Source organism: Drosophila sulfurigaster, chromosome X, assembly GCF_023558435.1.
Source record: "Drosophila sulfurigaster albostrigata strain 15112-1811.04 chromosome X, ASM2355843v2, whole genome shotgun sequence".
NCBI classification, from domain to species: domain Eukaryota; kingdom Metazoa; phylum Arthropoda; class Insecta; order Diptera; family Drosophilidae; genus Drosophila; species Drosophila sulfurigaster.
Window position 1 is genome coordinate 6605347 of NC_084885.1, and position 15161 is coordinate 6620507.

Consider the following 15161-nt stretch of genomic DNA (forward strand, 5'->3'; position numbering starts at 1 on the left):
GATTCTCAAGGATTCACAAAACTTTTGTAACTAGTTTTGCTTGTTCGATTTTCTTTTATGTGTGCGTGTCTGTGTGGGTGAGTGTTCGAATGGAGGCAAAGTATAGCTTTAAGGTCACCGGCAATAATAAACACTTCGGTTTGATCTACCACATAAGTAGTTTTGATGAAGCGTAATTTTGTGCCACATATTTGCATCATAGTTCAAAATTTGAAGCTGAGACTCTCTCAATTTTTCATAACTGTATTTCTATGCTCTGGGTTTTTTTTTCTTTTTTTGTGTGTAGTTTGTGTAGTTGGTGTTTTCTTAATTGAAAGCCAACTTTAGTAGCAGGCACAACACACACCCACACATACACACACATGGACAGCTGGCGTTTCCTGCAGTGCGCTTCCGATTGCCGCTGGCAAGTTTTATATTCAATTAAAAGAAAGCAAAAAAAAACAAGTCGAGAAAAGAAGACGCAAAGCTGATGATGAAAAAAAAGAGAAAACAGTGCAAGAGAGGCAGAGAGAAAGAGAGATGGAACAAAGCTAGAGGATGGAAACGCAAAAGCGCAAAAGTAGCAACAGCAGCTTCAGCTTCAGCTTCAGCGGCAACGGCAACAAAATTGGCAATTGCTATAAAAATTGCTTGAACAAGCGGCATATGTTGCAGGCAGCCAAGCGGCCAAGTGGATGGCTCCACGACTCAACTCGACTCGACTCGTCTCGACTTGATTCGCCTCGTGTCTGGAACAGGTTGATGCGATGCGATGCGCCCTCGACATCGACATCGCCGTCAGTCAACCATATGCACAACTCTCGACGGTATCCCGAATCTCAGGCAAAACACAATGGCGACGATGTGGTCAGCATTTAACAAAAAGAAAAAAAACACATACACACACACACAGAGAGAAAAAGAGAAAAATGCTGGAAAAGCGGAAGAAGAGATGGCAGGGGAAAATCGCACGTTTTAATGAGAAAAGTTTAATTTTGTTAAACTTTCATTTTGAAAAATATCAGCGGCAGCAGCAGCGGCATTGAGAGAGCAGCAGCAGCAGCAGCATCGGCATCGGCAGCAGGTCGAGCTGTCGCTTGTCCAGAGCCACAGCAGCTCCAGCTCCAGCCTCAGCCTCAGTCTCAGCCTCAGACGCCATCCCCGCCAGGAGCTGGCAAAAGAAAATGAGTAGCGGGCCAAAGCGTAGGGCCATGGCTAACTAAAAGCCATGTTAAAACGCACAAAAACAACATGCGAGAATGAGACACACACTGAAGTACTATGGGGTATAAGCAGCAGAATATTTATTAACAACTTTCAAGTCAAGCTCAATTTGTTTTTGTTGCTAACTATTTTGGCGATATAGTTTTCTATGACAATAATAAAGTCATATCGATGAAAAACAATTCAGTATTTATTTTATTAGTAAAATATACTATTTTGTGAATCAATTATATATGTCTTTATATCGATTAAATACTATTTTCACATATTTATTCATATGTCTTAATATCGATTATATAGTATTTTTTGTATATGTCTTAATATCGAAAAAAAAACAATTTTTTTATTTATTTTGTATGTATTAATACCGATAATATACTATTTTTTGTATTTATATGTCTTAATACTTATACTAATTTTATATATTTATTTCATATGTATTAATACCAATAAAATACTATTCTTTGTGTGTCCTATGGGTATTATAACATAAAATAAATTCAAATATTGCATTTTTTGATTATATTTTATCACTGAAATCCTATTTATATATTTATTTGCTATGTCTTTAATACCATTTATTATTTGAAGTAACATTGTTAGCTTCATAACAGAGAAGCAGGATAACAACCTTTGAATATTTTGATTAAAATACCAGCACAATTTCTTGATTCGCCTCCATTGTCCACTGTGGTGGGGCATAACGAGTGGTTTGAGGCGGAATCAAAGTGCCACCAGCGTGGAGCGTGGAAAGCACAGGGGATGGGGCACGGGGCACGGGGCAGCGACAGAGGCAGGGGCACAAAACTTCCGTAATGAAGTTATGCTGATAGCATCGCACTTTGTCAGCACCGCCCATTACATTCATCTCTGGGCATCTGCAAAAACCCAACATCGGCATCGGCCTTGGAGGGCGGCATACATATAGAACTCTCTCCATATAGAGAATACATATGTACTCCGTATAGTATAGGGCAAATGATGTGGCCATGCGGCAAGTGGCAAGTGGCAAGTGGCAAGCTGCAAGCTGCAAGCATGCTGCTCATCAAAGCGTGCAACGTAGCAGAAAGCTCGCATTTAATATCAGCATTATTTTGTATGTAATTTTTAATGAAATCTAAATACAGCTAAACAAATGCAATGCAGCAGAAATGTGGCACTTTCTCCCCTTTTCCTTCCCTTTATACCTCTTCTTCCACGCCCACTTGCCACACCAAAGAATCGGCCAAGCAAATCAACTGACAGTCGCTTAAGGAACTGCATGCAGTTCACTTGAAACTTTTCGATTTACACCGTAAATTGTCATTAGGGATAAGCGAGAGACAAATAGAGTTGAAGTGGGGTAGAGACAGAGGGGAAAGAAGTGACAGGAAAGAAAAAGTAAAGAAATTTAAAAGAATAAATGCAGCGAAAATGAATTCTCCAATTACTCGTAATTTTTACAACGATGTTTTGCAAAGTAAATAAAATAAATTAAATTTAATAATTAATTCAACATTATATAATATTCCTATTATTCATTACAACACATATGTATTTAACTACCATTTAATAGAAATTGAATAGTATTTTTATATTATTTATTATCAACTGTGATTAAAAAAAAAAATTGCAAGCATTTGAATTTGCTGTAGTTGGTTTTGCAACTTGTGCTTAACAAAACGCACTTAATTTGATTAGGGCAATTAGTAGTTCTTATCAATTAAAAACCAGTTTTGTTTTCCACAACAGTTTTGCTTTGAAAACGTAACAAAATTTGCGTAGCTCAACAGAGGCTGAAGTGGGTTAAAGTTGCCGCTCTGCTTAATTATTTCATAAACTAATGATAGACTAGTCGTTAGATTCGAACTTGCCACCTCTTTCACTTTCTCCATTGACACGCTGTCCCTCTCTCTCACACACTCTTTGCGTCTCTGTCTCGCTATCTCATCTGCACGTGACACAACTGTGATAGAAGTTTGTCGTATGCAGTTGCCAGCCATTATGATCGTTGCACTTCGGACCCTCTTTTCGCACACTGACAAATGTTTCTCTATATATCTCTGTGTGTGTGTGTGTGAGTGTAGAGGTGTGCGTGTGTGAGGTGTGTGAGTGTGGCAAGCGCCAAAAGCGCTGCAAGAGTTTTGTGGAGAACATTTGTGGAGGCTGAAGCTGAAGCTGAAGCTTAAGCTAAACTGAATAGCAGCAGCTGCAAAACTATTTCTCGCACAATTGTACGAAGTTTTTAATTAGTGTGAATGACTTTCAACATTGAGCTGGTGTCGGCGCTCCAAGTTGAAGCTGGGGGGGGGAGGGTTGGTGAGAAAATTGTAGCTCCAGCAAACCGGAAACAGGAGCTGAGACGGAGACAGAGACGGAGACAGAGAAGGAGACGAAGGCGTTTCAACTGTTTGCATGAAATGCTTGAAAATGCGTGCCACGATGATGAAATGCTTGGTGGACTACACGCCACAATGGTGTGAGTAACAAAGCCAGACAGAGATAGAGATACCATAAAGAAAGAGAGAGAGAGCGAGAGAGCGAGAGAAAAGGGCCGCAAAGTTTTCTTTTGCATTAACTTGCTTGCGTAATGGCTGCTCTCGTTATTGTTGTTCTTACTTTGCTTTTTTTCTCCGACACCTGCGAGCAGATAACATTGGGAAACTCTGCATATGTGAACGAACGAACCAACAAACGAACGAATGAGCAAACCAAACGATCCCAGGATTCAGTCAATTTTGTAATTGCCATTTAAGCCAACTCCTTAACTGACTACTTTCAGTTGAGAAAACTCCAGAGAAATCGGATTCGATTTCGAGCAAAATTCAGCGAAAAACAATTCACAATCGAATAGCAAACATTCAATATTATTATGTGCTTAACAGTTGATAGTTTGTTTAATTTATTTATATTTTCTTTATTTATTCATAGGTTTAAGCTTGTTAATTATAGCACTGACATTCATCATTCTAAAGTTTCCTTCAATTAGATAAATTAAATCAAATAGCATAAATCTTAAACATATTTTTATAAAAGCAAACATTATTTTCTATGTTATGATACTTAAGTCACTATTCAAACTATTTTTAAATTGTTAAATTGCACTCTTATATATATTCGTACAATATTGAGTTCAATATTCGTACTTCTCGATCTCTCCTTAAGTCTCTTATTTAAGGTCAATAAAAGAAAGAAGTTTTAGAAACAAGAATATAAAGTACACTACTTTATATATAATAACATTTTAGTCATTTAATAGCATTTACGAAATGAATTTCCTACACAAAAATATGAATGACAAGAAATATAAGAATACATATTGAAATTTTATAGATACTTTAATCGCTTTATTAAGAAATATTTATTTTATTTAAAATTAAACTCAAACTTTTTAAATAAATTGAAATTGCATTTATGGGCACAAAAATGGAAACTTAACTAGTATTAACTTTATATGAAAATATATTTAGCAATAAAGTAGAATAAAAAAATGAAAAATCTGATAAATATAGATTAAAATATTACTAAATTATTAGAGTATTATACATTTTTTACCACTTTATTGAATAGCAATCAATCTTTTTAAATAAATTGAAAATGCATTTATGGGCACAAAAATGGAAACTTAACTAGTATTAACTTTATATGAAAATATATTTTGCAATAAAGTAGAATTAAAAACTAAAAATTTGATAGATTAAAATATTACTAAATTATTAGAGTATTATACATTTTTTACCACTTTATTGAATAGCAGTTCATTAAAATTGAAACTAGATCGTTTTCAAACTAGTTTCTCACTAATACATTTTCGTTTGTTATTCTTGCAGACCCGACGTCTACATTCTCACCGTCACCCAGATGCTGCAGTACATGACCGACCCCAAGGAGTTGCGCGACGTTAACCAGATCGAGTCGTGGAAGTGCGACAAGAACATCGCCGTGGCACCCAAGCCGTGCAACATTTGGCAGACTTGCGCCTTGCCCTTCAAGATACCCGAACAGAATGTGACCGACACTCGCTACATGGAAACATGCCGCGAGTGCCCCAATGTCTATCCCTGGCTGGGTGATGCTGGCGGTACGGGCATTTCGGGACGGGACAACTACATCTTCTCGGGTCCAAACACTGAAGTAGATGGCGGAGAGGAAACTTCCAAATAGAAAAAGCGAGAGACTTTCTTTCTTTCCCTCTGACTGACTCGCTGTCTCTCTCTCTCTCTCCCTATTCTATCCTCTGAATGAATGTTATCCACTTTACCACACACACACACACACTCTTTTTTCCGACTTTTTTAAATTGTTTTCTCGATTTTCCCATTAATTTCCCGCACTTGTACACGTCATGATGATGCAATAATGAGCTATTCTATTCCCTTTTTTTTTTTTATTTCTTGTACTGTTTCCCCACAACTTTTGTAGTTTGTAAGTGAAATTGTGTCAAACTGTTCTTAGTTTTAAAATATATATTCTTTGTATGAATAAATCAAACAAATTTTTTTAATCGTCCAAGTTTATTATTCCATTGAAGGCTGTTTGCAACTTCTTCTCATTTTTTTTTTTTGGCGGCTAAAACTCATCAATAACCACATCAAACATTCCCATAGGAGCAAAAAATAAAGAAACATATCCATGATCCGTTGTGTGGCGCCTTAGTTACTTAGAGAGTGAGTGCAACAAAATTGCATGCATTATTCAAGGCAGTTAACTGAGCCAAAAGCAGGGCATTCGTGTGTTCACCTGCCTCACTCTCTCACTCTCTCGCCCTCTCACTCTCACGCTCGGCCTTCGAGTGCCATCGAAAAGTGCAATCTGCAACTTTTGCCAGCGAAATCAACTATGACCATGTATTTAAAACTGAAATTAGACGCGACGGCACCGAAGGCAGCGCCCAAAGGTCGCCGGCAACAGCAACAAACTCAAACACAACAACAACAACAATATCAGCAACATCAGCAATACAGCAACAACGACAACAAAAAAATCGGACAAAACTTTTACAATTTTAGCCAGGGGAAAAACACGTGCAAAGCGTCAAAGAGAACATGCAATGAGGATGATGAGCGCGACAACGCAGTTGAGGTGCATAAACCACACACACACACACACACACACACACATACAGTGCAACACCCTCACTCACACACACACAGAGATAAAGAGAGAATGTGACACAGAGAGACGACAGGCGAATAGCTTTAAGAACGACAAACAACATCCGACGCCATTATCGCGCTTTCCACGTGTGCGTTTGTGTGTGTGTGTGACTCTGTGCCAGAGGGAGATAGAAAGAGAGAGTGTTTGATATGCCCTGTAGAAATGATATTCAAAAAGGGTAGCTCAGCTTGCAAGCAGCTGAATAAGCCGAAGTCACTGATAAATTATTGAAAATTAAAATATACAAACAATAAAGTGATTTATCAATTAAAGTGCTTCTAAAAGTACAAAATACAAATTTAAAAGTATCAATCTAAAAATAATAATAATTCAAAATCAATTTTGAGTTTGCTTAATAATACATAATAATAATAATAAATCTAAGAACTTATTATCCTAAATTGATGAGAATAATGTAAGAATAAATTTGTAATCAAATTTTGTTAAATTTAAATATTCTTACTCTCTCATATTTTTATGTCTTGTATTTCCCACTTTCTTGCTTAAAATTAATAAATGGGAAGCTTTCAAAATAAAACATTTTTGAAGCGTATAATACAAAATTCATCAAGTCATTGATGAAGCCATTTATGACTACAATTTATGTATTTTTTAAAAACTAAAACGAAAAAACAAAACCCGTGCGAAAAAACATTGAATGAAGCCTAAAACTAATTAGGCACTTATTTCAAAAAAAGATAAATTTTAAAACAGTTTGTTTTCATTGTAATAATTGTATTTAAAATATCTTTACAGTAAAAAAAACTTATAGAAAACATAAATTGATATTTTCCTAAGAAAATTAAACTAGTTTTGGTATATAACTTATATTTTGTATTACAGTTGGAATTATTTTGCAATATACTTCTTAATCATATTGCTTTGAGCATCAACAACAAATAATAATAGGATAACTAGCTAGCTTATCAATTGACAAGTTCTTTACCTTGGCGTCCATTGCGTTGAATTCGTTTTGCAAAAGTTTTGTTTTTTGGAACACGAAACTACAAACACAAGCAAACACATGCATTCACACACACACACACACACACATACATGGAAGCTCTTTCATTGCTGCTGTTTGCTTAGAACAAGTGTCAGCGTTTGTACGAGTCTGTGTGTGTGTGAGTGTGTGTGTGTGTGTGTTTTTTTTGTGCAGCAGCAGCAGCAACTTCACTGCGAAATGAATGAATAAAGTTAGTTGGACAAATTGCATTTTCCGAAAATATTATCCCAAACAAGTAATTGAAAATTTGTTGGTCGTATTTATGGCCACATCGTGGATGCGGATTTTGTTGCTCGCAGAACATTTCGAAAACCGCCAGCACAAATTACCAGCTTATATGGCTAACAAGAAGTTAGAATAGCAAAAAGGGAAAATAGAGAAACAGACACGCTACATTTCAGAGCAATTGTTATTCATTGTGCTTTTTTATTTTGTATAATTCATTAATGTGCGATGATTTGCGCATAAATCATTTAAATAAATTGCTAACTTAGATTGACCTTAAGGAATATTTAGTATATAAATATACTGTATATACGATTGACATACAAATATGCCATTCATATGCTTTTGTATATTAATATACCATATATCTTATTTATTTTATAAAATTGGTTTAATAAACATTTTTCTTGGAAATATTTCATCAGCAAGTTGATCCGAGTAACTGCTTTATTTAAGGTACAGCTATGAAGTAAAAAGAAAAGAAATTATTTTAATTTTTTTCGCCAAACAAATTTCACTAAAAACAACTTAACATAGCATTTCAATTTAACGTATGTTTCAATAAGGAATAACTTAAGCATATAAAATAAAGCTTACACAATTTGTAACAAGAATAATTACTTAAATGATCAAGAAAAGAAATAATAAAAAAAACGATTAGTACCTCTGTGAATTTTTCAAAAAGCAAAAAAAGAATTCGACTTTATTTTAATTTATTTATTTAAAATTTCTCTTTTGTAATTTGGAAATTGATGACAAAAAAAACCCAAGCCAAAATACCTTCTTCTCTTGAATTTACTAATTTCAATTTTCTCATTTATCACTTTCGCTAAACAATAAATTTTAAAAATAGCAACGAAAAAATACTTAATTAATTTCAGTGAATTTACTATCACTTTTCAAATATATTTTAAAAAATTTTTGTTGTTTTTCCAAACAATAAAAATAGCAAAACAGAAAATCCAATTATTATTAATTTAAATTCTGAAATGTTAATAAAAAACTTTATGTTTCTTACAATTGTACAAATAGCAATCAAATCTCAATTTCGTTTAATCTAATGTATTTCAAAATTCTCTTTTATCACTTTCAAAGTTTAGCTAATTTCAGTCAATATCAAAATCATTTCTACTTAGCATAGAAAAAACTACTCCTAAGTGCTGCTTAACATGCAAGTAGCAATTAGTTTGAATTGTTGTATCAAGCTATTCAAGCTGGTAAATTGCAGTAATTTTGACACTCCAAATAGTATGTTGAATTGCTCAAAAAGTTGGCTTTACTTGGGTTAATGCTTAAGCGGTGGCATGTGGCTGTTTTTCGCTTTTTTTTTGCTTCTCTGTTAGCCGCAAACCACTCGAGAAGACACACACACTAGTGTAAAGCACGCTAAGGCACGCACACGCACGCATGCACACGCACACAGAGAGAGAGAGAGAGAGAGAGATGTGGGGAAAAAAGTAATACGAATATGATGTCAAGAGCGTAATTATTGAATTACTTTGCACATACACACACGCCAACGCACACACACTAACACTCACAGCCGCACCCCCGCACACACTTTGAGGTAGACACACACACACACACACACACACACACACACCCATACACACACTCAGGGCAGACTCGTAAAAAAGTTAAGGTGGCAAGGTGGCGCATGTACGTGGTAATATTATGCAATATAAAGTGGCAACTTGTAAATGTGTAAAATGCCAGTTACAACTGAATGTTGGTGCTGCTCTGTTTTGTGGGGAAGAGGTTTGTGTCAGGCGGCAACAACAAAAACACCAACAACACACAAAAAACGAAAAGCAAAACAAAAACTACAGCAACAATTGCAATAACAACAAGAAGCAGGCAAAAAATTGTGGGAGAAAAAAAAAACTGAAACAGCTACGTATGTCCAACAGCAGCGCTAAGTGTAGCACGGCACGTTCACGGGCAACATTCACACACACACACACATAAGCACACACACACTAATTCACACTCACACACACAAACGGACGGACACACATTCGCATTCGCATTCGCATTCGCTTATGCGGTTAAAGTAGTGGCAAAAGTACTAGTAGCCAACACGCAAAATAACAACAACAACAAAATCACAAAACAAAAAAGTAACAAAACTTTACAAAAAGAAAATAGTTACAAGAAAAAATGAACGACTCTCACATATCCTTGAAAGCAAACGAAATGAAAGAAAATCACTAGATTTTATAATATTTTATGGTGCTAAAAATAGCTTGCATAAAAATAATGAAAAATGAATAAAATTTCTAGGTTCGGAATTTTTTGTTATTGATTCATTCAATAGAGGATTTGTCCTAATCCAATATAAAACCTGATAATATATAATAATATTCTGATAAATTTGAAAATTTCACAGGAGTACGTTATAAAATTATGTCAAGGAAAATCTAATCCAATAAAAGCTGCTTAAGAAATAATATGAAATACATTAAGTTAGAAAAATTCATTTGAGAAGCAGAAAGAAAAGAAAAAAACGTGCTAAAGTCAAGACTAAAATCTTGTATCAACATTTTATAATGTGAAAATTGAGTCAAGAAGGTTTATACTTAAATCAAGATCTAGATTGCCTAATCTTGAAATACAAGATGATAATCTTTTTTCTAGAAGGCAAAATCTTAAATCAAACTATCTTAAATTAGAATTTTTTAAAACATCACAAAATAAATTGATTTGTGTTTTTTATATATATATTTAGTTGCACGTTTATACACTATTTATAAAATTTATGTATGTTGTATAATCTTCTTTTAAAATAAATTATAATTTTGTCACTTACTTGTTTTTTATATGCGAACCAATTATTGAAGAAGCATAATATAACATTAAAGAGTAATACAAATAAATACAAAATAAAAGTTTATTTCTTTACAATATTGAAATTCGTTAAATCATGGTAAACTGTTCCAGAGTCGTTTTGCATATTAAATCTTAATTTCACACTAGGTCTTAATTGTTCTTGTTCCCCCTGTAAATTTGCATAATTTAAGTAAAACACCCCGCTTCATGTGCGCCTTGCAGGGTATAGAAAAAACCAGTATTCCTGCATATGTGTGTGTACTTCTTTTTTCTATGCATATGACTGTGTGTGTGTAAATGTGCAGCGCGTGCCTTTTGGTGTCCATGTGGTAACAGTTACTCCCACACACAATCACACACACACACACGGACACTAACACAGATGAACATACGTGAAGAACAGCACGCTCACCTATGCATAGAAAGAAATGTTTACCTTAAATTACCGCCATGCATTCGTTGCTCTCGCTCACACTTTCCCTCTCTCGCTCTACATGTGTGAGTGTGTGTGTGTGTGTGTGTGTGTGTGTACGCCCGTGAGTCGCAAAACTTTGTCATTTAGTTAGGTGTAAGTTAGTTTTTGGCTTAGCAACGCCAACTGTAATACTAAAACACTTTAAACAGTTGCCGGAGGGGATGAAGATGGCTGAAAGGGGTGGCAACTCTGGAGTTACCGTAATTTACTGCAGTTTGCAAAATGTGCGTACGTGTATCCCTCACACACACACACACACACGTACTTCGAGTTAGTTACTTTGGGGTTAGAGTTGACTTTCCATTAAATCAAACAAACAACTTGACGAAACATTTTGCGAAAAAACAGCTTAACACATATTCCCCAAAAAATTACGAGAGAGAGTGAATAAAAAAAATTTTGAGAATTACTCAAATTTACTTATGCTCACAAGCTTAATCCAGCATTGTCTCTGTTTGCTAAAGAGATCAAAATTGAGTTAGCGCATAAGCGAAGGAAACAAAAATAACAAATTTCTACAACAAATTTTCTGCATTCTGTTCTCGACTTGTTGAATGGCAAACACTAATGAAATACATTGTAATAAAGAAATGTAAAATAGCCAAATAATATGATTTTTCTATATTGTGCTTAATATTAAGATGTTTTCATGGGCAGCTAATTTAGTTTCTTCTGCTTTTGAGGCGTAAAAGTTGTTTGCCATTGCTTTATCAAAATAAAATTTCAACAACATAATGAATGGCAAAGCGTAATGAAATAAGTTGTGACGTTATACACGAAATGTAAATTAATTAATAAGCTCAATAATGTGATTTTTATTATGCAAGTTTTTTAGAAAGTTAATTTGGTTTATTCCTGATTCGACACCAACAACTTCTTCCACAGTTTGCAAGAATATTAAATTCCATTGCTCATATAATTTCCACTTGTTGAATGGCAACCAATACTAAAATAAAATGTAATTTTATATACGAATTGTAAAATAATTAATAGAAATATTCTTAGGCACTTAATTTAGTTGCTTCCTCTTTAAAGGCTTTAAGTTTTGTAAAGCTTGATTGCCTCTGCTCATATATTATAAAACCATATTTCAACAACATAAAGCTGCATTCCATTCTACTTGTTCAATGGTAAAAGGTAATGAAATAAACTGTAATTGCATATGGGTAATTCCAAAACGGAATTTGTCCCGTGCGAGACTCTTTACATTGAAAATAACATAAACTGAAACAATTTTGAAAATAAGAAAAGTTTATTTTTATAGCTCTAGATAAGTACTTTAATTAGAGCTAAGAATGGTTTTGGAATTTTTTTTCTGTTTTGTTTTCTGATGTGATAATTGCAAAAATTAACCGATTCGTACGCAAAACCAAAAAATGAACGAAATTATATATTTTATCGGAAAACAGATCAAGTTCCTAAAATCAATCTTAGCTCTAAATATAGTGCTTATCTAGAGCTTTAAGAATAACATTCACTTATTTTTAAAATTGTTTCAGTTTATGTTATTTTCACTGCAGTAAACTGTAAAAGTCTCGCACGGGACAAAATTTCGCCATGGAATTACCCATATACGAAATGTAAAATAATAAATAAGCCAAATAATGTGATTTTTATTAAACAAATTTCGTAAGCAGTTAATTTAGTTTCTTCCACTTTTTGAGGCTAAAAGTTTTCTACAGTTTATGTGAAAGTTAATTGCCATTGCTCATATATTATATGAATGTTTTTGCTTTCTACCTTGGCACACACACACACACGCACACACACAGTGATGTTGTATTCAGCTTCCACTTGGCTGCATCCTTATAGCTGTCAACACTCATTAATGAGCACTAATCGAATGATTAATTCCTTTGGCACATTTCCCTTTTATGGTCTCTCTCTCTCTCTTTCTCTCTCTCTCTCTCTCTCTGTCAGCAGAAGCAACTACTATTTGAATGTCTGCTGAGTGTTCCAAGGATTTTGCCAATTGCCGCAAAAGTTGCTTTAGCTCTTCGCCCTCGCTCCCAACTCCCCCTCCATCCTTCATCTACATCTGATATGCCAAATCAGGGGGGCCAAAAGCTGTGCCACCTCAATTGCTAAGGGGCCATGATGATTATTTTCTACTTTGCAACGTCGCGACGGCGTGCGGCATGTGGCATGTGGCATGTGCTTGTGTCAGCAACAGCAGCAGCAACAGCAGCAACAGCTCAGACCTCAGTCCACAATCCGCAGTCCTCAGTTCAGTTGAATTCCGTTTAGTGTAGTTGAACAGCATCGTGGCTTTACTTTGGCACATGTTAAGCAACAGAAAATCGATTAACACGGCTTTAATGGTCGCCGCGCTTTTCTCGCGGCAATTGCAACAATATGCGACAAACTTTTCACGCCTCTTCACGTCTCTTCGCTGTAACCTGCACCGCTTCCGGTGTAAATGAGCTGCGTAGAGGGAGGGAGGTAGCTAGGGGAGGTAGGTTATGCCTTCTGCCTTCATCCCCAACGACGACTTGACAATTTCGATTTGACTTTGTGTTGGCTTCGCTGCGTGCCGCGTGAGTTGTTTTTGCGTTGAGCGCGATTTAAGGTATTAATTGTGACAGATTTACGCATTCATTGTCTTGGACAAGGATATCGCCTCCACCTCCACCTCCGCCCACGTCCACACCCACATCCACGCCTCCTACTCTCACGCCCACTCCCAAAAGTGATGCCGTTAATGATGATGCTGTGTTTTCACTGCGTTAACAGCTTTAAATTGTTGCTTCAGCTCTGCGATTCGTGTTGAATTTCTCGCATTTAATTCTGTCAATTTCCATTCTCAATTTCCCCATATCGATTGCGAAAAACGCTTCAACGCTTTCTCGCAACACTAATTGAATTTTGTTCGTATTTTCGCGTTTATATATACACACATTTTTAGCTGATCACAGCTATTATACATACTATATACAAATTATAGTTCTTAATTCAACTTCCAATTCTTTTCATTAGTACGCTTTAAATATTTCCACATATTTCCTGTAAGCTTCAATTTAAATCTGTATATGAAACATTTTCGTTTATTTTCATTTTCTAAACTTACTTTCACTTATTTGAAATTAAATTTAAAATTTTTATAAATTTCTCACTTAAACTTGTGCATATTTTTTTTTAATTTAAAATTTCTCAAATAACTTAAATTTATTTGAAATCAAATTTCTATAGCAATTAATTTATTCAATTACTTAGCTTGCAACTTTTTGGTTTACTTTTCATTTATTAAATTACATTATATCAATTGTAATGAAATGAGTTTAGAAATGAATCATTGATACTTGAAGTTAAACTCAAAATTAAGCTTGAATACACATTAATTAATTTAAACTCTATTAAAACTCGTTAATTACATGCAATAATAACTGTAGTATTTAAGATTACTCAAATTTAGATTAAAATGTTTAGTACACTATGGTATAATTTTCTATTGCAATACCACATGAATATACCAAATATAGCTTTCGGTGTGTATTAGTAGTTTTGTGGTATATTTGTAAAATATAGTTTTATTAAAGATTCATGGCGGCTACTTCATAGTCGAGCACACTCAACTATAACTATGACTTTTTTAATTACAGGAATAATTATATAAGAATTGTTGATTAAAATAATTTATTGCTATCTATACTTTGAATTTCCCTAACTTTATTGAAAACAAATTGAAATTTTGTGCAAATTTAAGCTTAAAATCACACATTGATTAATGAAAATCGTAAAGGAACTTGAATCAAAAAGCAACTTTAATAAAGTTAATATTTTATCGAAATGAAATGTAAATGAATTCATGGCACAATAGGATCTGAACTTTTGAGGACAAAGCACTTGTCGTTATTAACAACCAAACCGCGCTGCAAAGTACAGATGAAAATGTGTGTTTTGCCATGGATTACGCATACGCCGCGTGGTCGTATTTAAGTGAATTTGATTGTGTGTGCATAACCACGGATAAATTTCTAATAAGCAATAATTTTTGGGAATATTATGTGAATGTTACTCAACAACATTTTGCCTACATACATACATATGATATGTGATTGATTTTAACCGACAGAAAATAGGCAGCAGCAGCATAAATATTGCACTACATAACACACTAATCTGCGAGTATAATCAATGCCGATGAGGCATTCAAATTACGTGTATGGTCATGTAAGTGCAACAAGGAACCCCCAACTAAACAACAACATCAAGAGGAGCAATAACAGCAGTACATTTGTAAATCAAATGTTCGTACATTTCCCAAACACTTCTAATTGAAAATGC

General features: G+C 34.6%; 1 protein-coding gene across 1 annotated transcript in view; it reads left to right on the forward strand.

Annotated features, from left to right (window-relative positions):
- LOC133848169 (chitin deacetylase 1) overlaps nt 1-5689 on the forward strand; it is a 50718-nt gene extending 45029 nt beyond the window's left edge. The window contains exon 8 of the mRNA XM_062283612.1: nt 5016-5689. Coding sequence (XP_062139596.1) covers nt 5016-5349 — 334 coding nt within the window. The 3' untranslated portion in view covers nt 5350-5689. The remainder of the gene's footprint in view (nt 1-5015) is intronic.
- The last annotated feature ends 9472 nt before the right edge of the window (nt 5690-15161 follow it).